The sequence below is a fragment of the Jaculus jaculus genome, chromosome X (genome assembly GCF_020740685.1).
Source record: "Jaculus jaculus isolate mJacJac1 chromosome X, mJacJac1.mat.Y.cur, whole genome shotgun sequence".
Lineage (NCBI taxonomy): Eukaryota > Metazoa > Chordata > Mammalia > Rodentia > Dipodidae > Jaculus > Jaculus jaculus.
In genome coordinates, this window is record NC_059125.1 from 27,696,944 (window position 1) to 27,719,414 (window position 22,471).

A 22,471-nucleotide genomic window follows, 5' to 3' on the forward strand; every position below is an offset into this window, starting at 1 on the left:
AAAACATTGAGCCTCTTATCCTCAGTTCACATAAAATTTTATGTACAGTGGGTATTTTTTTATGTTACAAAACACAAAGAAATCATTTTGGTAACTAGCTTGGAAGAACAGTCACTAAATCCCAGTATTTTACATCAATATCCTTGTTTCTAGTACACTTAGTACACTCACTCTCCACTTGGGTTGCCATTATTAAGATATATCACACAGAACCAAATAAGTATCACTTAATGAACAGTTACCAAAAGAAACTCAATGTCATGGTCCTTGGTGGGCAAAGTTACTCTCTTGTCAAACAGGAGAAATCAGAACCAAACTATGTACCAATGAACAGAACTTTAAAGATACACTCACTTATTACATATAAGTTCTGACAGTGAAAATATTCAAAACATTTGCTGAGCATGAGACCATGAAAATAAATAATAAGTTTGGACTAGGGAGATTGCTCAGTGGCTAGAGGCATTTGCTTGCAAACCCTGCTGGCCCAAGTTGGATTCTCCAGAACCTACGGAAACCCAGATGCACAAAGTGGTGCATGAATCTGGAGTTCATTTGCAGCAGCAAGAAGCCCTGGACTATCTCCTTTCATATTCTCCCCCAACCCTCACTTTCTGTCCTCTTTCTGCTTATAAATACATGATTTATAAAGAAATAACAAATTTACTTCTTGCCTATCCAATCACATATGATTAAGATCAGAACATAGAGAAGTTCCTAATTTTGAAGGACAGTCTTATCAATTTTTAACCACATGGGTAACATTTGGCTATCCTGATTAGAATGCCCTCAATCAAGTGGGCAGTGAAGTACTGAAAGCATTACTTGATATTAGTGAGCTGGTTGGCTGATAAGACAACTAAAGCAAATGTTCCAGGAACCTTGTTTTAAATATTTAGACCCCTAAAAGTGGGTTATTTAGTTTTAAATCCCAGCACATAATTAGGTTAGAAATCAATCTGTTAGTTTGAGCACATTCTACTTATGTAGAAGATCATTTTTCTGCATAGTCTCAATTTAGTCAAAACAGATTGTTCCTTCTTACAGAAGGAAATAGATTAGCTTCCTTCAATATTACCATTTCTATGGTGAAGATTTTGATAGACTAAACACAGAGAAAAATTCAGAATTCTTCACAAGAGTCAAGAATCATACTTTGCTCAATGGGGTCTGTAAATGAGAAGCTGAATAGTTTTGAGTTCTTCATACTAAATAAAGGCCTAACATTTCATGCACCAAGTGTTTCATGTACTGCAGAATGTGACCTCACAGATAACCTTTATTTCCAACTCTTCATTAAGTACAACACAGTATTATTAACTAAAATTTTGCAGATTTCTCCAAAATACAGTCATGATTTCATAATTAATGTATTTTTTTAAAATATCCAGGCAAGCCTACTTGCTTTATTTTTGACAAAAACTAATGATTCTAACCAAAAATCACACAATATTAGAACTATGCTTTCATCCTAATGATTTAACACTAATTTTTACATACTTCATGTGTTTGTTAAAAAAAGGCTATATTATATGGTAATTAACATGTAAATAGAAAGTATAGAATGATCTTGGTAAGTTGTGGGTCTAACCTAATAAAACTCATGCTGTTGCTATTACTGCTTCTTTAAAAACACAGCTTCATCCCCCCCCCCACAAAAAAAAAATCAGGCTGGAGAGATGGCTTAGTGGTTAAGCGCTTGTCTGTGAAGCCTAAGGACCCTGCTTCAAGGCTCGATTCCCCAGGACCCACGTAAGGAAGATGCAGAAGGTGGCACATGTATCTGGAATTCGTTTGCAATGGCTGAAGGCCCTGGCGCGCCCATTCTTTCTCCCTCTCTATCTGCCTCTTTCTCTCTCAAATAAATAAAAAAAAACAAAATTTTTAAAAAATTCAATAAACTTTCCAGTAACAAAATTAGAGTTCCAGTGCTCTAGAAGCAGAGGTAGGATGATCACCCTGAGTTCAAGGCCATCCTGAGACTACATAGTGAATTCTAGGTCAGCCTGGGCTAGAGTGAAACCCTACTTCATAAAACCAAAACAAAAGTTTGTTTAGATGATAGATGTAATGACACAGCATGAAAAATGAGAATGATATATTTCTAAATTTTAAATAATTTTAAGGAGAAAAGCTCAAAAAACTCATTCATAATAAATGTATTAAGAAAACAAAATTGAATAAAACCATTCTTTCTATTGAAGATAGCTCACGCACTTTTGCAAATTTAACTGTGTATTTATAAAAATTAGACATTCTCTTTGAAACTTCAAGTTGCATTTAAATTGAAAAGATGTTTACTTTGATTTCTTCATAAAACTAGGCAAGGACATTGTTAAATGACCATAAAAACACAAAGTATTAGGTAGTGGGCAGTTCACTAAATCACCACCCATGACTATGGCTCTACTTGCAGAAGACAGGCAGTATTTAAATTCCTTGCCTATACAAAATTCCAACCATCCAATGATCAAAGAGTGATAATTTAGTTATCTAGAAACAAATTTTTTAAATTCCCAATTATTGTTCCATGCTTTCTTTATAGTATAATTTCATCATTTACCATGCTACTAAACTGACAAACTTTGTCATGTATGTTTATATTTCTTTTTGTGGGGTAGGGTTTTACTCTAGCCCAGGCTGACCTATAACTTATTCTGTAGCCTCAGAGTGTCCTCAAATGCATGGCCATCCTCCTACCTCAGCCTCTTGAATGATGGGATTACAGAGGTAGCCCTAATGCCCGGATGTCGTATTTTTATTAATAGTGTTTTATCAAAAATATCTCCAAAGTCTTTTTAATATTTTATAGTCTCATATAAACCAGTAAGTCAATTACTAAACCTCAATAAGTTCTACATGTAAAATCTCATTACAAATACTTACCTCATAGTATTTTTTAATGTAATGTCTAATGTCCATGATCAATTTGTTGCTCAGCTGTACCACAGAGGTCAGTGGTGAAGCATTACAATCAATATTACTGCAACGATACAAGCTGGGCTCCATATCTGTTCCCTAGTGAAGTCAGGACAGAGAAGTATATACAAAGTTATCAGATCATAAAAGCATTTTGTGCTTAAAAACTTCCATGTGTTTTTTTTTTTCTAGTGCACAATACTTTTTGCTGTATTTTATTTTGCAAGATTTTAACATTATTTTCTCAATTGTTTTTCTTCCAAAGAACCCCCATATAGATATGTATCTTCTACTCTTTTGCTATCATAATGGAGTACAAAGCCAAAAGGAAAACCTAAAGCCATTTATTTTACATTCAATACAAGACAGACATTATGGATAAAATAATTTTCCCTCTGAAAATACCAGTGAAATCGTGTTACTAGAAATAAACATTCTTAGAGACACTGATCAGAATTTTAAATTTGCACTCATTTATTCCAAACTTGAAGATAAAGCAAGAGCCCTTATATGACATGAGTTTGCTGTTATTGCATCAATTGAATTTTTAAGCCTAATAATTAAGTGTTGCACCATAAACCAATCAATAAAGCAATCTTTCTTATAGTCAGAATGGTGAACCTAAAATTTCTGCATTTAAATATATATTATATATTTGACAAATATTTGGGAGAGGGAACCAGGAGGAGTTGAAATTTGGAAGAATAACTATTAGTAGTTGAGAGAAAATGTTTTGTTGTGTTACATTTTCTGTTAAACAAAGACAAAATAAATATAAAAATATAGAAAAATTGTTGAGGATTCTAGAGTATTTGTTTTCCTTCAGGATACTTAAACATCTTGGTTCCCTGTTCCAATCTGATACATAACCCTTCCCACCACGCTAAGCAATTCCAGGTGGAAGAGATTTTAGAGCTTGACATCGGCTCTTCCACAGTTAGCCCATCTGCAACTCGTCAAGCCTCCATGCAATTAGCTATCTTATTTACAGCTGTAATGAAGCAAAACTCAAGGATCTAGCAAGTATTGCTGATCTGCGTCTGCCTCTTCCTTGCACTTGCTTCCAAAGACTGCTTTGTTTTGATTCAAAAAAATGCAAAACATCTGCTGTTTGTCCAAATTAACTTAAAATAATTACTTTTAATTTAGATAAAGGATGTCTTTTCTTTCAGTCTCAAGGTTTTAGAGTTCTGCTGCCTACTTATTTGCAAATGGCTAGTGGATGTGTATCACACTACAGTGGAATCAAGTAAATTGGCCAAGTTTCAAGTTTTGATCCAAGGTCAATGATGCATTTCTTGGCAGAACTTCTTGAGAGGAATGTCTCCTTATGACTTTTCAAATGTTTGATATGTAAAGACAGCAGAAAAGATAATATGAGAACCTTTGTCAAAAAGGAGGTAAGTGTTCATAGTAAGACAAACAAAAATCTTTCCCAAAACTCTTAGTTACCATTAATTTGATTTAAGATAAAGGAAAACATGTTCTAAGTTTTAATAAGTGGGGGTTGGGCAAACACACGTTACTAATTAAGGAATTACAATAAAAATATTTTAGGATAATTACAATTTTTAAGAGATTCCATTTTAAAACTAAGGTCAAGCACTCCAGGAAGGCAAAACACTGATTTAAGCCTATTCGATTAATTATGCATTTTTAAGCAGAAATAAACTAAGTTATGAAAGCAGAACTCATGTTGCTAAAAACCTTTAAAAATACAAAAGCCATATGTGAGTAGGTTTTTACCTTTTATATACCTTGAAGTATAGGGCAGTGAAAAGGTACTTTATATTAGTTTGCAAACAAAATGAAACAAAAAAGAAATGACTAACCGAGCCTTCAAAGATATTATCATAAATATTTTCAGTTCCACATGTAGGACATGGACATTTGAATTTTTCACAATCCTTGTATTTCTCTTCATCAGTAAGTTGTATTGGACCACCAAGTAAAGCATCATTCTCTTCATCTTTATGAAACTGGTGAACTCTAAATTGGGTGGAGTCAAGTCCTATTAAGTAAAAGAAATAAACAAATTCAGAAAAGTAGCCTCCAAAACACCCCCAATGCAGTAAATTCTCACAAAAGAATGATTTTTCACGCTTGAGAGATGGTTTAGCAGTTCAGGCGCTTGATGGCAAAGCCAAAGGACCTGGGGTCAATTGTCCAGTACCCATGTAAAGCCAGATGCACAAGGTGATGCATGTGTGCATGTGTCTGGAGTTCCTTTGCAGTGGGTAGATCAATGGAGTGTCCATTCTCAATCTCTCTCCCTTTCTCTCTGTCTACCTGTTTCTTTCTCTCTCTCAAATAAATTATTTTTTTAAAAAAGAAAGTTTCAATTTCTTTGTGCACAACCATTTGAACTCAAAATCACACAAATTATTTCTTTTTATAAGAGACTAGTTTATGAAACAAAAAGTAACTGTAATAAAACAAGGCAAAATGTGCCACTGGAAATTTGGGTTTAAAAGTGCTTCATAGGAATGTTTTTATTATTTTCTTAATGTTATAGCAAAAAAAAAACCCTCAAATAATGGCACACTGTTATTAAGAAATGCTCTTAAAATCAAAGAGTTACTATTAAAATGGAAAACAACAAAATTCCCATTAAAGAAAACAGGTTCACTGTCATTACAACTCCTTCAAGTGCAGACAAAACTGCTAACCCTGATTTCAATGCAGTGGTCAATTTCATCTTGGCTCAGTAGTTAACAGCATGTAGGTTGCAATCTAATCTCAGTGGTTATAATTTAGTAGCAGCATCTGAGACAAAATGCAACATCATTTTTGGCTTTGGAATTCAGAAATATAAAACATGTGCAAAAACTATGAATCTACAGATTCTATAGGTTAAACACCTCAACAACCTTAAAACCAAATATAGTTTCTGCAAATAAATTAATGCGTAGTTTATACTATATTGTTCTCATAGACTATTAAAATAAAAGAAACACTTTTATAGCAATCAACTTAATTCCCCCTGGTTGAAAGCATATCCGCCTAAATTTACTACTTGAATTTATATTTAAAGACAATTATCCCATACTACAGTAATATTTCATTGAAAATATTCTAACAATCCCTAAAATTCTAGGCATTTGGAAATTTAAGGGAGGCATTCATATTTACTTTACTATAAACATGAATAATATAAAATATTATCTGAGCAAAAAGTTCAACAATACCAAAAATAGCAACCACATTGCTTAATTCTATCTACAGCTACATAAGCACCTAATCTAATAGACACATTCAAAAGTCAAACTCCTAAATTTTCTTTGGCCAGTCATCAAGTGGCATCTAGTAACCATACAGTAGTGAAAGCTTATTATACAGTGGAAAGGTGTCAAAGAAAGATGGATGAGATGTGGAGTCTCAGTTTTCTCACCTACAAAATGGAGGTAGTGTCACTGACCACACAGTTTTGACTTCAAATGAGATAATGAAAGGACAAACATAGTTCAGTGGTACTTACTTCACAGTACACATTTATACTTGAAGAAAAAATAAAAGTGAGTAAATACTATTTAGTTCAGATTATAGTCACATGAAATACACGTTTATGCTATATATGCATTGTTAGTGTTTATAAGAATTAAAGTTACTTCTTAAGGTGACAGTATATAAGAAAAATAAACATATTTAGAACAATTTTAAAGAACTGCTCTTCTTCAGTGATATATATTATCATCACATAACACTTGGACTACCCCAAGACTATCATTTTTATTTCACAAGTTATCTATCTCTAAGAGAAGCAACAGATTAGTGAAATATGTGGGAATGCATAGCCTTACATTTAAAGATGAACAGGGATAGAGGAATTGATTAAGTGAGACTGTGCCCATGGGTGAGGCTATTTCTTCTAAACAGGAAGGGGTGGCTGCTGATAATTCATTTAACTCTAGTTGTGAGTCAAATTGTAATCAAATAATGTGTCATTTTATCTGCAATTATAGAAAGCAGCATCACCTTTTCTGATTATATGATTACTAATTAATTTCCAAGTCCAATTCTAACTTTAAAAAAGTAAGCAAAAAGCAAAAAGACAGATTTTTCTAAAAGGTAGGATTCCTCTATAGTACAAAAGCAAAGGAAGAAAACAATGCTGGTTTGCATACACACAAAGTAGATGAGATGCCTACACTTCCCTCATCTGGCACACCTGAATGCATGGAGATACACACTGGCCCAGAGCAGCCTGCCTGCCTGCTGAGTAAACCAAAAGTATACAGGGCCCATCCTACTACTTACAGAATACTGCCCAACACTGGCTAATGGTGAGAAAAAAATATCAGGACTTTTGAAATGTCTATTCTAAATATTGACTTCCACAAATGATGCTTATCTTCTCATGTCAGTAACAAAGCCATCTGGTCCAGCTAATTATTTCAGATTTAGCCTTAAACTCAACTTTTCAGGGAAAGAAGCTTCAATCCCATACTCTATTGGTTATGGTCACTTATTAAATTTTAAAACATAAAGGGAAAACAAGCTGCAATTACGTTGAAGTATTAGGCATATAATGATTACTTCAATACAACATGTCAGTAAACAAGTGAATTGTTTGAAAAGATGTCAGTCAAACTGAAGAAGGTTAAACTGTTTAGAGCAGATATACTATGCCATCTTTAATTAAAAAAAATATATATATATATATATACTGCTGGAATCCTTTCAGAAAAGTAGAAAATCTAGGTTAAAACGGGCCCCAAACTCACTTAATATACAAATTAACTTATCCAAATTCTCATGAAATTGGTAACATTTCAAAGCCTATTTCTAACTTTCAGTAGACTTCAAAGTTTTACTACTTATACTTTAACTCATTAAGACTGGCAGGAAACAAGAAAAAAAAATATATCTAGTGCTGCCACCTAGAGGCAGAGATTTTGAATTTTAAGACTTCAAAATTGATCTGCTACATAAAACTTCCTTTATCATTATTGTCACTCCAAATCAATATTTTTGTCAGAAACTACATTAAGCAAACTCTTTACCATCACACTTGCCATACCTGCATATACATATTGTAATGAATATTAAACTTCTCACAATGTGTAACCATATTAAAACTGAGTAAGAGACATAACTGACTTCTTCTGAACAGCTGGCTTAAAGAATCAAAGTTTGGGCTGGAGAGATGGCTTAGTGGTTAAGCGCTTGCCTGTGAAGCCTAAGGACCCCGGTTCGAGGCTCGGTTCCCCAGGTCCCACGTTAGCCAGATGCATAAGGGGGCGCACCCGTCTGGAGTTCGTTTGCAGAGGCTGGAAGCCCTGGCGCGCCCACTCTCTCTCTCCCTCTATCTGTCTTTCTCTCTGTGTCTGTCGCTCTCAAATAAATAAATAAATAAAACTTAAAAAAAAAAAGAATCAAAGTTTATGAGACTTCCACTTCTACTAGAATACTTCTTAACAGGTGATTTGAATTACTTAGGACTGAGTAAAGGAAAGAGTAACCTGTGATGCATAGTGGCTTACACCTTTATTCTCAGCACTCAGGAGACTGACTACTGTGAGTTCAAGGCCAGCCTGAGCTCAAGAGAGTTCTCTATCAGTCTGGAAGAGGGTGAGATCCTGCCTCAATACAAGTAAAGAGAAAGGGGAGGGAGGAAGAAAGGAGTGAGAAGACAGACCAGTTATCTGGCAGAAGAGCAACTATGGCTTCACCCGCAATAAGAAGCAGAGATGGTATGATATATGATTTGTCACTTGTGCTGGGACAGGAAGGACAGAAGAGATAGGAAAATATAATTTTAAAACTGTCATTTATAATTAGAAAATTTCTAGGATCTCACATTATTTTGGCAATAGGATCAAAGCTCTCAAGTTTCAAAGACATATTTATAGAAAGTAACATCACAGGCATTGGAGTGGATGAGTTTAGCAGTACTCTTCTTCAGATTGTCAGTCTTGTTATACATCTTTAATGCAACATTTGGCACAAATTATTTTTTCTACCAGTGCATTTTCTAACTATTATAAACTTCCTATTCTTAGAATGTTTACCAACCCTATTCCCAAGTTTAAACTGCTCATAACAAAAGGCATATATTTATTTGCAAAGCATCATGATGTATTTGATCAAAAAGGCCCCTCCTTCCAAAAACACTCTCTATTAATACAACTGGAAATAATTACAGTAAAGCCAGTTAGTTGTAGATGTTTATGTAAATGGGAAAAGTTATATAGATGAAATTCCAAATGAATAAAGGAAGAAATTTGTATCTTGAAGCTCTGTTGGTGGTAAAAGATACTTTAAAAAGAAAGAAACAATAACTAGAATGTTATTGTTGTAGTTTTACATTAAAATTATTATTTTGTTGTAGTTGTTTTGAGGTAAGCCTCACTCTAGGCCAGGCCAGGCTGACTTGGAATTCACCATGCAGTAGTCTGACGATGGCCTTTAACTCACAGCAATCCTCCTACCTCTGCCTCCCGAGGGCTGGAATTAAAGATGTGCATGAGGGCTGGAGAGATGGCTTAGCAGTTAAGCGCTCGCCTGTGAAGCCTAAGGACCCCGGTTCGAGGCTCGGTTCCCCAGGTCCCACGTTAGCCAGATGCACAAGGGGGTGCATGCATCTGGAGGTCGTTTGCAGAGGCTGGAAGCCCTGGCGCGCCCATTCTCTCTCTCTCCCCCTCTATCTGTCTTTCTCTCTGTCTCTGTCGCTCTCAAATAAATAAATAAAATATTTAAAAAAAAGATGTGCATGACTATGCCTGGCTAAAATTATTTTCAGAAGTAAAAAATCTCCTATTGTAGGCTAAAGACAACATATAAAGTGGAAATTTACTATGCATGATTAAAAAAATAGTGAAAATGTAAAGGGTCAACAATAGCTTTACAAAAATATATTTATATAAGAATGCTAGCAATAATTTTATACATAATAGCAAAAAATGAAGACTAGGTGTCTATTAGTAGCAGAATGGATGATCTACCAGTAATATTATTTAGCAATGAAAAATCATGAATACTATTGATACAAAGAACACAATAAACAGATCTCAAAACTATTATGTGGGGCTTGAGAGATGGTTTAGCAGTTGAGTGCTTGCCTGTGAAGCCTAAGGACCCCAGTTCGAGGCTCCATTCCCCAGGACCCATGTTAGCCAGATGCACAAGTGGTTGCACGCATCTGGAGTTCGTTTGCAGGGGCTGAAGGCCCTGGTATGCCCATTCTCTCTCTCTCTCTATCTGCCTCTTTCTCTCTATGCCTGTCACTCTCAAATAAATAAATAAAAATCCACAAAAAATATTTAAAAAAAACTATTATATGGCGTAAAATAAGTTGAACATAAGAAAGCATATATACTGAGCTGGAGAGATGGCTTAGCAGCTAAGTCAATTACCTGCGAAGCCTAAGAACCAAGGTTCAATTCTGCAGTACCCATGTAAGCCAGATGCACAAGATGGTGCATGAATCTGGAGTTCATTTGCAGTGGCCAAAGGCCCTGGCATGCCCATTGTCTCTCTCTCACTCTCCCTCTCTCTACCAACATATATACATATACATATGCTTCTCTCAAATAAATATTTTTAACAAGCATATACTATAGGAAACCACTTATATGAAATTATAGAATAGGAAAAAATTATTGTGATAGAAATCAGATGTGTGATTACTTTTGTGAAAGACTATTGACTGGAAGGGGGCACAAGGGGGGATATTCTGAGTTGATAAAAACATTTTGTGTCTGTATTCTGATAAACTGTATGACATTAAGATTTTAGTATTTCATTATAAAATAGGGTTTGTTTGTTTTTTTTTTTTTAAAAACTAGATGGTCCAAATAGGAATTTAGAACATGTAATGAATTAGATTAATTAGCATATTTCAGGAATGCCTGCAAATAATCAAGGTAAATACCAATCCAAGAAGTGTGTAAAAAGGTGCTCAACTTCTTTAGTCACCAAAGGAATGCAAATTAAAACCAAAATGTGGGCTGGAGAGATGGCTTAGTGGTTAAGCGCTTGCCTATGAAGCCTGAGGACCCTATTTCAAGGCTCAACTCCCCAGGACCCACGGTAGCCAGATGCACAAGGGGGCACACGTATCTGGAGTTCATTTGCAGTGGCTGGAGGTCCTGCAGTGCCCATTCTCTCTTTCCCTCTATCTGCCTCTTTCTCTCTCTGTCTGTCACTCTCAAGTAAATAAAGTAAGCACATTTTTGTTAAAAAAACAAAATGTTATGTATACAACTACATAAAATGAAGAAGATAGAAAATACCAAAGGTTGCTAAAAATGCCCATCATTCATTCACTGCTTGGAGAAGGTATAGTTTAGTAAATTCATTTCAGAAACCAACAGTATCCACTGAATGTGAACATACATGTCCCCTATGGTCTAGCAGTTTTACACCTAAATACATACCCAACATAAATAAATGAGAAATTTTAAGTGACAACTATAAATGTGGCCCAACAAAAATTATAAATTGACTTAAAATATTATGCATTTTTTGTCATTTTTTTCATGCCTCGAACATGAACATGAACTCTGTAGAAAGAGAGAAATGACATATATCACATGTCAAAAGGCTGGACACACCAGCACAGAAAACATTAAAGAACACTCAAAGCAGTGCTATTCATTTAAGCTAAATATAGAAGAAACCCATAAGCACATCTTCAGTAGGTACTCAAATAGTGTGACGGTATCACACAATGAAACAGCATGTGAAAGTTGAAAGCAGTGCTACCACATACACGAACCTCAAAAACACTGTTAAATAAAGGTAGGCAGGCACAAACAACAAAGATATAATCTGTGCAACATCCCAAAATAAGAAAAACTCGAGTGTGGTATTAGAAGTCATGACAGCAATTTTCTGGTGGCAAAACAGTTTCTAGAAGACATGAATGAGGGTGCTTCCTAGGATGAAGTAACATACTGTTTCATGAGCTCAGTGGTGAATATACTGCCATGTGTTGATGTGAAATTTTAAGAAACGGTTCAGGGCTGGAGAGGTGGCTTAGCGGTTAAGCGCTTGCCTGTGAAGCCTAAGAACCCCATTTCGAGGCTCGATCCCCCAGGACCCACATTAGTCAGATGCACAAGGAGGCGCACACATCTGGAGTTCGTTTGCAGTGGCTGGAGGCCCTGGCACACCCATTCTCTCTCTCTCTCTCTCTCTCTCTCTCTCTCTCTCTCTCTCTCTCTCTCTCTCCCCCCCCTCTCTGTGTCACTCTCAAATAAATAAATAAATAAATAAATAAATAAGAACAACAACAAAAAAGAAATGGTTCAGTTTAGGTTCAAACTAATTTCTGTATACATGTTATACTATAAGAAAATTTACGGGTTTTTTTTTTTTTTTTTTTTTTTTTGGTGCTGAGGAACAAACCCAGGGCCTTGCTCTTTCTGGGCAAGCACTCATCCACTGAGTTAAATCCCCAACTCCAGTACTAAGTATTTTTATGGTGTACCTATTAGTGTGCTTCACAATCCTGAATAGACATAACTTTCCCTTAAGAATATATAAAATATCATCTATGAAGTAGTATTAACAAGATATGAAATAAACTGAATGAAAATATGGTCAAATCTTTAGATCAACCAACCATTTATAGGAAATACAGCGGACAGACAAACATGTTTAAGGATACAACTTGGATACAAACAGAAAACTCCAGACTGAGTTTCTTTTCCTTAACACATAAACTGGGAGGACAAAAACAGTGTTTTTATTTTATTTTATTTTTTTTAAAGAAGATTAACTATCTTAAGAACCCTGACTGGATTCCAATTCAAATATGGAGCTTTTTTTCAGGATAAAATGTACACTCATGAGGGAAATGTGAATATTTATCAGATATGTAATTAAGTGTAGGAATTTGGGGTTTTCCCTTTTGTGGTGTGATGATAATATAGTTATATTGAAAGGGCAAACCATGTTTTCTACAAATGCAAACTGAAATATTTACAGATGAAATGTTAGGATTCATGTAACAGTAACTGAAGGAAATGAGACAGAGGAAGGGGTAGGATTGGCTGGAGTTGATGGCTATAGAATATGGCTAATGAGGACTTGAAGGTTTATGATATAATTATTTCTATTACCATAGATTTTAATTTCTTCCTTAGTAAGCTTTAAATGTTATAAGTTCAATTTAATAGTAAACAATGGACTATACAAACATCAGAAAACTCAAATTTCCTTTCACAATAACAATAAGCTTCACCATAAAGAAATACAAAATTTATAAATGTTTTAAAAGAACCAATAGTAAACCTTCAGCTTAAATAAACACCCAAGATTTATGCTATCATGCAAGAGATAATTCCCAAAATCTTGATAAAAAAATTCTGATGGGCAATCAACTCAATTGTTTTCAGTGGGTTGATGATAGAGGTGAATATGAATTTTAAATTATTGAAATATGTACAGGTTCAGTATCTCTTAGCTAAAATACCTGGGACCAGAAGAGTTTCAGGTAACAGAATTAAAAAATAACTTTAGCATGTATGTAATTGAGACACCTTAAGGACAGGACCAAACTCTAAACATAAATTCTTCTGTTTCATATATAAATCTAATAATATTTTAGTGTGTCTGTTTTTTTTTTTTGTTTTGTTTTTCGAGGTAGGGTCTCACTCTGGTCCAGGCTGACCTGGAATTAACTCTGTCATCTCAGGGTGGCCTTGAACTCATGGCAATCCTCCTACCTCTGCCTCCCGAGTGCTGGGATTAAAGGCGTGCGCCACCACGCCCAGCTGTGTTTGTATTTTGCATAAGCTGTGACCATTCCATAACAAAGTTCATACAAAACCAGAAGGAAAAAGGAAATTAAATAGTAGAGTGGTAAAGCAATGTCTTGACAGAGCTAAATTTTCAGATTTTGTAGCATTTCAGATTAGGTATGATCAATCTGTACCTAAAGCCAGGAGAAACTTTAAAAGTACCTTTATTACTCTTTTAATTTTTTTTTTTTTTGAGTCAAACCCAACAGATTTTCTTTTTTCTTTCTTTTCTTTCTTTTTTTTTTTCTTTCTTTTTTTTTTTTTTTTTGGATTTTCAAGGTATGGTCTCACTCTGGTCCAGGCTGACCTGGAATTAACTATGTAGTCTTGGGGTGACCTCAAACTTATGGTGATCATCCAATCTCTGGCTCCCAAGTGATAGGATTAAAGTCGTGTGCCACTATGCCCAGCTAAAATAATATTTTTTTTATTTATATATGTGTAAGCAGAGAGGAGAGAGGGAGGGAGGGAAGGAGGAAAGGACAGAATGGGCACACCATGGCCTCCAACCACTGCATACAAACTCCAAATGCATGCACCTCTTTGTGTATGTGGCTTTACATGGGTAATGGGAATCAAACCCAAGTCCTTTGGCTTTGCAGGCAAGTGCCATAACCAATAAGCCATCTCTCTAGCCTTGAATATTTTGTGTGCACTTTTAGGTACATTTAATTAAAATGATCTTTTAAAAATAGATCTAATTTATATGGCTGGGGAGATGGCTCAGTAGTTAAAGGCACTTGCTTGCAAAGCCTGCTATCCCAAGGTCAATTTCCTAGCACCCACAAAAAGCCAGACAGGCAAAGTTGTGCATGTGCCTAGAGTTTGCTTGCAGCAGCAAGAAGCCCTGATGTGCCATTCATATTTTCATCAATCTCTTAAATAAATAATAAATATTTTTAAATAAAAGAAGTTGGGGTTGGAGTGATGGCTCAGTGTTTGACGGTGCTTGCTTGCAAAGCATGAAAGCCTGACAGTCTCAGTTCTATTTTCCAGGACAGACATAAAGTCAGATGCACCAAGTGGCACATACTTCTGGAAATCATTTACAGTGGCAGGAGGCCACTGTTACAAATCTAGAATTACAAATTTGTACTCAAGTGATTGTTCTAAAATGATCTGGTTTGGTTCAAAATACTTAGAGGGGGCTGGCAAGATGACTTAGTGATTAAGGTGCTTGCCTGCAAAGCCAAAGGACCCAGGTTTGATTCCCCAGGACCCATGTAATCCAGATGCACAAGGTGGCACATGCCTCTGGAGTTTGCAGTGGTTGAAGGTCCTGGCACACCCATTCATTTTTTTTTTCTCTCTCTCAAACAAATTTAAAAAAATATTCAGAGGCCTCACTTCTTACATTAAGTGACTAGTATTAGTACTGGTATCACTGTCGTGGCAACTAGGAGGAGATATCTTGTAAGAGGTGCAAGTTGAGCAATTGATAACCTTGAAGCTGTTCCCCATGAATTTCCTAAGGTGCTTTAAGAATTGGTTGAGAAAATAGCTGAGATATCCTGGGATACCCTGTGGAGATCCTGGCTTAACTCCACACCGACCATTCCATAGCCCATTCTCATAATACCCTAGATATCTCTACTTTCATAAACTCCTACAGGCCTGAGCTAGGAGTAGTCCTGCTTCTGTTGAATTCTGATAACCCTTTTTATTTTTTTTTTTGGGGGGGGGGGTAGAAGGGTATATCATGTTGTCTACTAGACATCCCTGCAACAGTGATTCAACTAACCAGCTAGGCTATAACTCAACTAAAGAATCCACAGGTAGTCCAACTTTATATCTTTCACAGAGACTACTAGATGCTGGACACAACAGGCTTTTGCTATTCATTCGTTCAATGAATACAAAGGTAGAATAGACTGGGGACAGGACTACTCGAGACAAAGCTCCAGCCTTCAGGAGGAGGCCCTCAACACCTGAAAAGACTTCCCATGACACCCTACTGTGAACTTGGTATGATATTAGTTCTAAATTTTACTGTCATAGAAATTTTTGACAGAGAGTGAGCGAGCACGCACGTACACACAGACACACAGACACACAGACACACACACACACACGTGCACGGTGTATGGCAGACGTTGACATTGGGTGTCTTTCTCAGTCAATCGTCACCTTATTCTTTGAGACAGGGTTTCTCATTGAACCTAGAGATCGCCAAGTCAGCAAGACCGGTGAACCATTGAGCCCTAGAGATTCTCTAGCTGAGCATACTCAGCTGTTACAGTCAGGTTAGCATTGCTGGCAGAAAACACCTAACCAAGAGCAGCTTGTGGAAGGAAAGGGTTTATTTTGGCTTACAGACAAGAGGCAAAGCTCTATGATGGCAGAGGGAAACAATGGCATGAGCAGAGGGTGGACATCACCTCCTGGCCAACATTAGGTGGACAACAGCAGCAGAAGAGAGTGCCAAACACTGGCAAGGGGGAGCTACCTATAATTCCCACAAGCCCACACCCAACAATGCATCAGCTCCAGGATACTCCAAATCCTAAATTGTCACCATCTGGGGACCTAGCATTCAGAACACATAAGTTTATGTGGAACACCTGAATCAATGCACCACCTCAGTATTATATCTAGAGGTATGTATCCTCATACCTGCATTTTACACAGGAACTGGGGACTTGTGTTCAGGTCTTCATGCCTGCCATGCACTGAGCCCCCAAATTAAGATTTGAAAACAATGCCCATTGTAATAGTTAATTTGAGTGGTCAATTTGATAGGATTTAGAAACACCATGGAAAAAGATCTCTGGGCATGTATGTGAAGGAGTTCATAGACTAGGCTAACTGACATGAGAAGACCTACCATAAATGTGGGTGGTACCACTCCAAGGGATGAACTGGGCTGAATACAAAGGAGAAAATTAGCTGAGCACCAGAACATTGTTCTCTGTTTCCTGATTGTGGATGTGATATGATCAGCTGACATGCCCATGCCTGTGGTAGCCTGTCTTCTCTGTGATGATGGACTGTATCTCTTTGAACTGTAACCCAAAATAAAGCCTTCCTCCTTAAGGTGATTTTGCAAATATTTGTTGCAGCAACCAGAAAAGTTACTAATACAACTATAGGAAAGCACTCTTATATGAGCTTTATCATGAATATAAGCAAAATTCTTTTATTGACAAAGCAATGCCTATGGCATCTGCGGGTGGTATCATCCTTTTTTTTCCCAAGCATATGGTACTGTACTCACTCTTCTCCACCATATTTTTATATTTCCCAAGGTGTGTCAAAGCACTGCTTGGCATGCTGTTATATTCTTATTTCTTAGATTCCTGGATCCTGCCAAGTCACAAAAGCTGCCAGAGCATCTATAAACATGAATGGTATGGGCCTATTTAATTCCATTTCATCTTTTTTGTGACATCTTGCTATGGAGCCAAGCCTGGTCTCAGAGAACCTATCAAGCCTCCTGACTTTGCCTCCCAAATGTGCACCACCATGCTAAGCGTTTTCCTTTTTAAAGGAACCTTTACTATTCAATTTAACACAAGAACACATTGGGTTAAAGTATGTTCTGCCACCTTAAGCAGTATTTTCAGCAATTAAATTCAAATTCTCATATTCTTCAAACATCAATAACCTCTGCGAATCAATGAGAATATTGCCCAAAAAACCAAATTCCTAAAATTCTACCACTGACTATAAAGAAATATACTTTACAGTTATTGTACAACTCACTGATCATTGGAAGAAAGGTATTATATAACTGTTAAGTATTGCTATGCATGAAATATAAATTACAGAATGAACTTTACACTTGTCTCATCACAGGCCAGGTTTTCTAGGCACAAAAGACTACTTGGATGTTTGAGCATACTGTGAATATTTCATCCATAGAATATAGAGAGCTTTCATTAGAATAAGAGAGACAGAGAGAAAGCTATGGCCTAGAGAACAAAAGCTAAGAGTTCCAAGTTTTAGTGGCCATGTATCCCATAGGGCTATTGTATAAGAAGAGTAATACTATACTTTTTCCTATTCACAGATGGAAAAGAGTAAAATTTAGCTATATTTAAGTCCAATAGCAATGATCTCACATGGGTTTCAGAAAAAATGATACACATTTTATAGGGGGATAATGAGGACCATTAGTTATTAGAAAGAACAAATTATTCTTTTTCAATTCAACAGACTTATCCATTCACTCATTTAATAGACTATCCTCTCTCCTTTTCACTAAAATGTACTTCCTATACAGAACACCTGGCCATGCATCATGCCACCAGACAGACTTCAGGAGGTATCTTGATGGGGAGAAATAGAGAATTTCCAAGGTGAAGCCACAGGATAAAACCGACACTTGATGCTTGCCTTTCATTTCAAGGAAAGCAGTATAAAGGCAATAGAAAAAGAAAAAGGTAGTTGAAAAATATACTTGCTTTCGACAAAAGAGCCTTAAAAATAAAAAATCACGAACTTAATAATTTTCTTGATTTCTTTGTACTAACTAAAAGGACAATGTATCAAACTCACTAAAGTTTCAACACTGTAATACATTTCATTAATCAAAGATAAAAACTACATTAAAGGCAAAAGAATTCTATTATGTCTGTGATTAGGCACTTGGAGGGCTTGTATTTTATGTATACATTTGTACACTTCAACTTATTTAACAGTGTCAGTTCACTAACTGCAGTTTTTAAATAAAAAACAGATTTAGAATTTTAAAAATAAATTACAGTAATTTTAAGCCTACAGCTTATACCTTTTAGAAACCACATTCCTGCTAACACTCCCCTTACTTTGCCACCACTTTCCCATCTCCTGCCTCCTCCCTTGCTAAAACTGTAAGCTACAAGAGAACTGGTAACAGGGGCCGTAAAGCCCCAAGTGAACAACCACCCTAATTTTTCACATGAAATGGAAAAACGTAGATAAAAAAGCAGCTCCTAAAGAAAGTAGAAGCAAATGCCTGCAAAGATCTTATCTGCCTCGTGAACTCCAATGCTTCCCAAAGATTTTCATGGCTCATACTTCATTAATGGTGAACCCCTTATAAGGGAAGATGGAGCAATAAAACTTCAAACATGGGCTGGAGAGATGGCTTAGCGGTTAAGCGCTTGCCTGTGAAGCCTAAGGACCCCGGTTCGAGGCTCAGTTCCCCAGGTCCCACGTTAGCCAGATGCACAAGGGGGCGCACGCATCTGGAGTTTGCTTGCAGAGGCTGGAAGCCCTGGCGCGCCCATTCTCTCTCTCCCTCTATCTGTCTTTCTCTCTGTGTCTGTCACTCTCAAATTAAAAATTAAAAAAAAAAACTTCAAATATTTGTAACTAGTATAGATAGCTATGTATATATTTGGGGGTTGGTAGTAAGGAAGATGGGAAAAGAGGAGAAGGGGGCTATACAGTAATGACAACTTCACACATCCTTGGTATAAAAACCACCATCAGGCCAGGTGTGGTGGTGCACACTTTTAATGTAAGCACTTGGGAGGCAGAGGTAGGAGGATCACAGTGAGTTTGAGGCCACCTGAGACTACATTGTAAATTCCACGTCAGCCTGGGATAGAGCAAGACCCTACCTGGGGGGTGAGGGGGCGGGTGAGAGAACACTATCAAGACATCAAGTGGCAGAAATGAGAAAAGATGGGCTAGGGAGATGACTCAGTGTTAACATTAAATGCCTGCCTGGGGGCCCTGCGATTCCCTAGCACACACATAAAACTGTGTACAAAGTGGTGCATGCATCTGTGAACCCAACACACATACAGAAATGGGAGGCCAGAGCCTAGAGAATATGAAGTTCACAGGCCAGCTAGTCTGACATTCACTGGTAGACTGGCAATTCGTTTTCAGCAGCCAGAGAGCCTGTCTCAAAGAAGGCAGAGGAAACATACCTTGAAGTTGCCCTCTGACCTCCACACATGCTGTGGTATACACACACACACACACACACACACACACACACAGAGAGAGAGAGAGAGAGACAGAGAGAGAGAGAGAGAGAAAGCCGGGAGTGGTGGTGCATGCCTTTAATTCCAGCACTTAGGAGGCAGAGGTAAGAGGATCACCAAGAGTTCGAGGCCAGCCTGAGACTACATAGTGAATTCAAGGTCAGCCTGAGCTAGAGTGTGACTCTATTTCGTAAAACCAAAATAAATAAATAAATAAACAAATAAAAGAAAAGCAATTGGCTTTTTAAAATTTTTTATTTATTTATTTGAGAGCGACAGACAGAGAAAGAGGCAGAGAGAGAGAGAGAGAATGGGCATGCCAGGGTCTCCAGCCACTGCAAACGAACTTCAGACGTGTACATCCCCTTGTGCATCTGGATAACGTGGGTCCTGGGGAATGGAGCATAGAACCAGGGTCCTTAGGCCTCACAAGCAAGCACTTAACCACTAAGCCATCTCTCCAGCCTGCAACTGGCTTTCAAGAAATTGACAAGATGAGAAAGGGCAGCTTAAAATGAAGGAGGAGCAGCAGTGACTCCATGGTTTGACACAGTCTTTCCACTGGCTTAAATTGAATACATGGTACCACGAAGGGGATGCCCACACTAATGTGTGCACAGCCATGGCTATTACTAGAAAGCTTTCTGATTAGTGAATAAGAATGATGGACACATGATACAACAATGTTTAAGTCTGGAGGACTCCCTCTATAGATTGAGATTGGCCAAAAATGAGGCATAACTGGAAACCTCTAAGGATGAGACCCATTAGTCTAGTAGTAGCTTTGCAAATCACTTGCTAAAACTGGATCCACTAGAAGGCAGCCATAGTCATGATACAGCATCTTTAAATTTCAAAAAGAAACGTGCTCATTTCAGAGGCTTAGGGTGTAATTTTGCAGTTTAGTGTGTGTTGGCATGGCCAAAGCTCTAAGAGGTAAGAGGACTGCTGTGAGTTTGAGGCCAGCCTCAGACTACATAATGAATTTCAGGCCAGCCTGGGCTACAGTGAACACCTACTTCAAAGAAGAAAACATTCTGTTCCCTGTTAAATTTGTAAGCACAAATGATCTTTACTATTGCCTCTAAAACCAATAAAACAAGCCTCGTACTTTCTCACTATGACCAGTGCAACCATACATTATCTGAGTAAGTCTCAGATCTATTTAGCCAGGAAGGCTCCATTACCCTTTACTGTGCAACTCTTGTTCAAACCCAGGGCTTTGCACTTCCTTCTCTTAAATGTCATTCATTCAGAAGATGAGGCTTTTACATGTAACCCCCTCAGTGCCTGGCCACCAGAAGATTCAAAACCAAAGAAGAAAAGACAACAGTTTGCTTCAGCATGTTATTGATGATAGAACAAATGGAAAATCTGGAAATGCACAAGGTAGTTCAAGGGGTCATGAGGATGAAGATCCTTGTGCATGCATAATAACACTATCCCACTCCTGGATGAGAATGTCTTTCACAGCCTCTCAAAGATATAAAATTCATTGAGAAGCAGCAATAGTTTGGCATAATGGTTAAAAGTAAAACCTTTATAATTGCATGTAGCTTGGTTAAAACCCAACTACTTCCCAATACTTACTAGTTATATGATCAAACCATGTTAACTATCTATTAATCCACTTTAACCTTCCTTCTCTATAAAATAGAATTAATACAATATACCCTTATGAGGTTGCTGCAAAGATTAAAGGAGATAAGATACAGAAGGTTCTTATGGCAACTAGTGAGCACTCAATGTATATGACAGAGAAAATGAGGCAAAAATATTTCATGCATTTATAGTCCCCTCCTCCCAGCTGAGGATTTATAAACATCATCAAATACAACTCAACCTGAAGAATACATTATATGAGTATTTTGGTAGCAGAATTTTATCTTCCTAATTATGTTTTGCTTAGGCAAATGTCAAAAATGAGTTTCCACTTCCAGAGGCAGACACTGATGGGATAGTGAGGATGGGGGTGACAGGGCTGAGCTCAGAAATACACTCAATGGGGGCAGGATGGAATATATGTGACATGATAAATGAGCTATGGAAAATTCAATCTCATTCCACAAAAATGAAAGTTCTGTCAATTAGAGGAGTATGGACATACTTACAATGAGGATGAAAGGAAGGTGGCAGGTGGCTATACCACTATCTGTTGAGCACCCTCCCTATACCAGTACTGTACTGGGCATTTCACATTCATTTCATTTCTCCCTCAGGGCCTCTATTTTATCACTCATGAATCCAGTGTGTAGATTCAGAGTTCAGAGGCTTATGAATACTAAACCCAGCATTCAAATCCAGGTCCCTATGATGACAAAGCCATGTGACAGTTAAATCAGACATCTTAATGAAAGGGGGTGGTCTTTCCATGAAGTAGACATAGAATCAGCAATGCATTATTTAGGGGACATGAAGTAATACACAGAGTAAGGAATAAGGCTAGAAATACATGTTGGAGTTAGAAAATTAGTCTACAATTGTCTGTCTATGTCAGTGAACTTGCCTTATGGAAATTGAGGTACCATCTAAGGACATTATTAGACAGTAGTCTAAAAAGCATATAGTGTTTATTATGACAGAATGGACATCAAAGTCAAGAAGAACAGTAAAACTATGTACTGGTTGTCTAGAAATGTGATGAAGGCTGTTTAAGAAACATATTTCTACGCAAATATGAAAGGGTGGAAGAGCAGAGTCAAAGCCCTACTAAAATCTCAGGGTTGGCTCACAGCTCTGGAATGATGCTAGATGAGGAATCAGCCAATTCCTAGAGAATACCAGTGAGTTCAGTTTTAGATATATTCAGAGTAACAATTTAAATTTCATGTTAAGATGTGGTGTTTTCTCACTTCTATGAAAATACCTTTAGAGAGAAAAGTCAAC

General features: G+C 37.0%; 1 protein-coding gene across 1 annotated transcript in view; it reads right to left on the minus strand.

Annotated features, from left to right (window-relative positions):
- The window catches only part of Pola1 (DNA polymerase alpha 1, catalytic subunit), a 357,662-nt gene that overhangs the window by 183,688 nt on the left and 151,503 nt on the right, over positions 1-22,471 (minus strand). The window contains exons 33-34 of the mRNA XM_045140429.1: positions 4,752-4,930; positions 2,887-3,018 (exon numbers count right to left, since the gene is read on the minus strand). Coding sequence (XP_044996364.1) covers positions 2,887-3,018; positions 4,752-4,930 — 311 coding nt within the window. The remainder of the gene's footprint in view (positions 1-2,886; positions 3,019-4,751; positions 4,931-22,471) is intronic.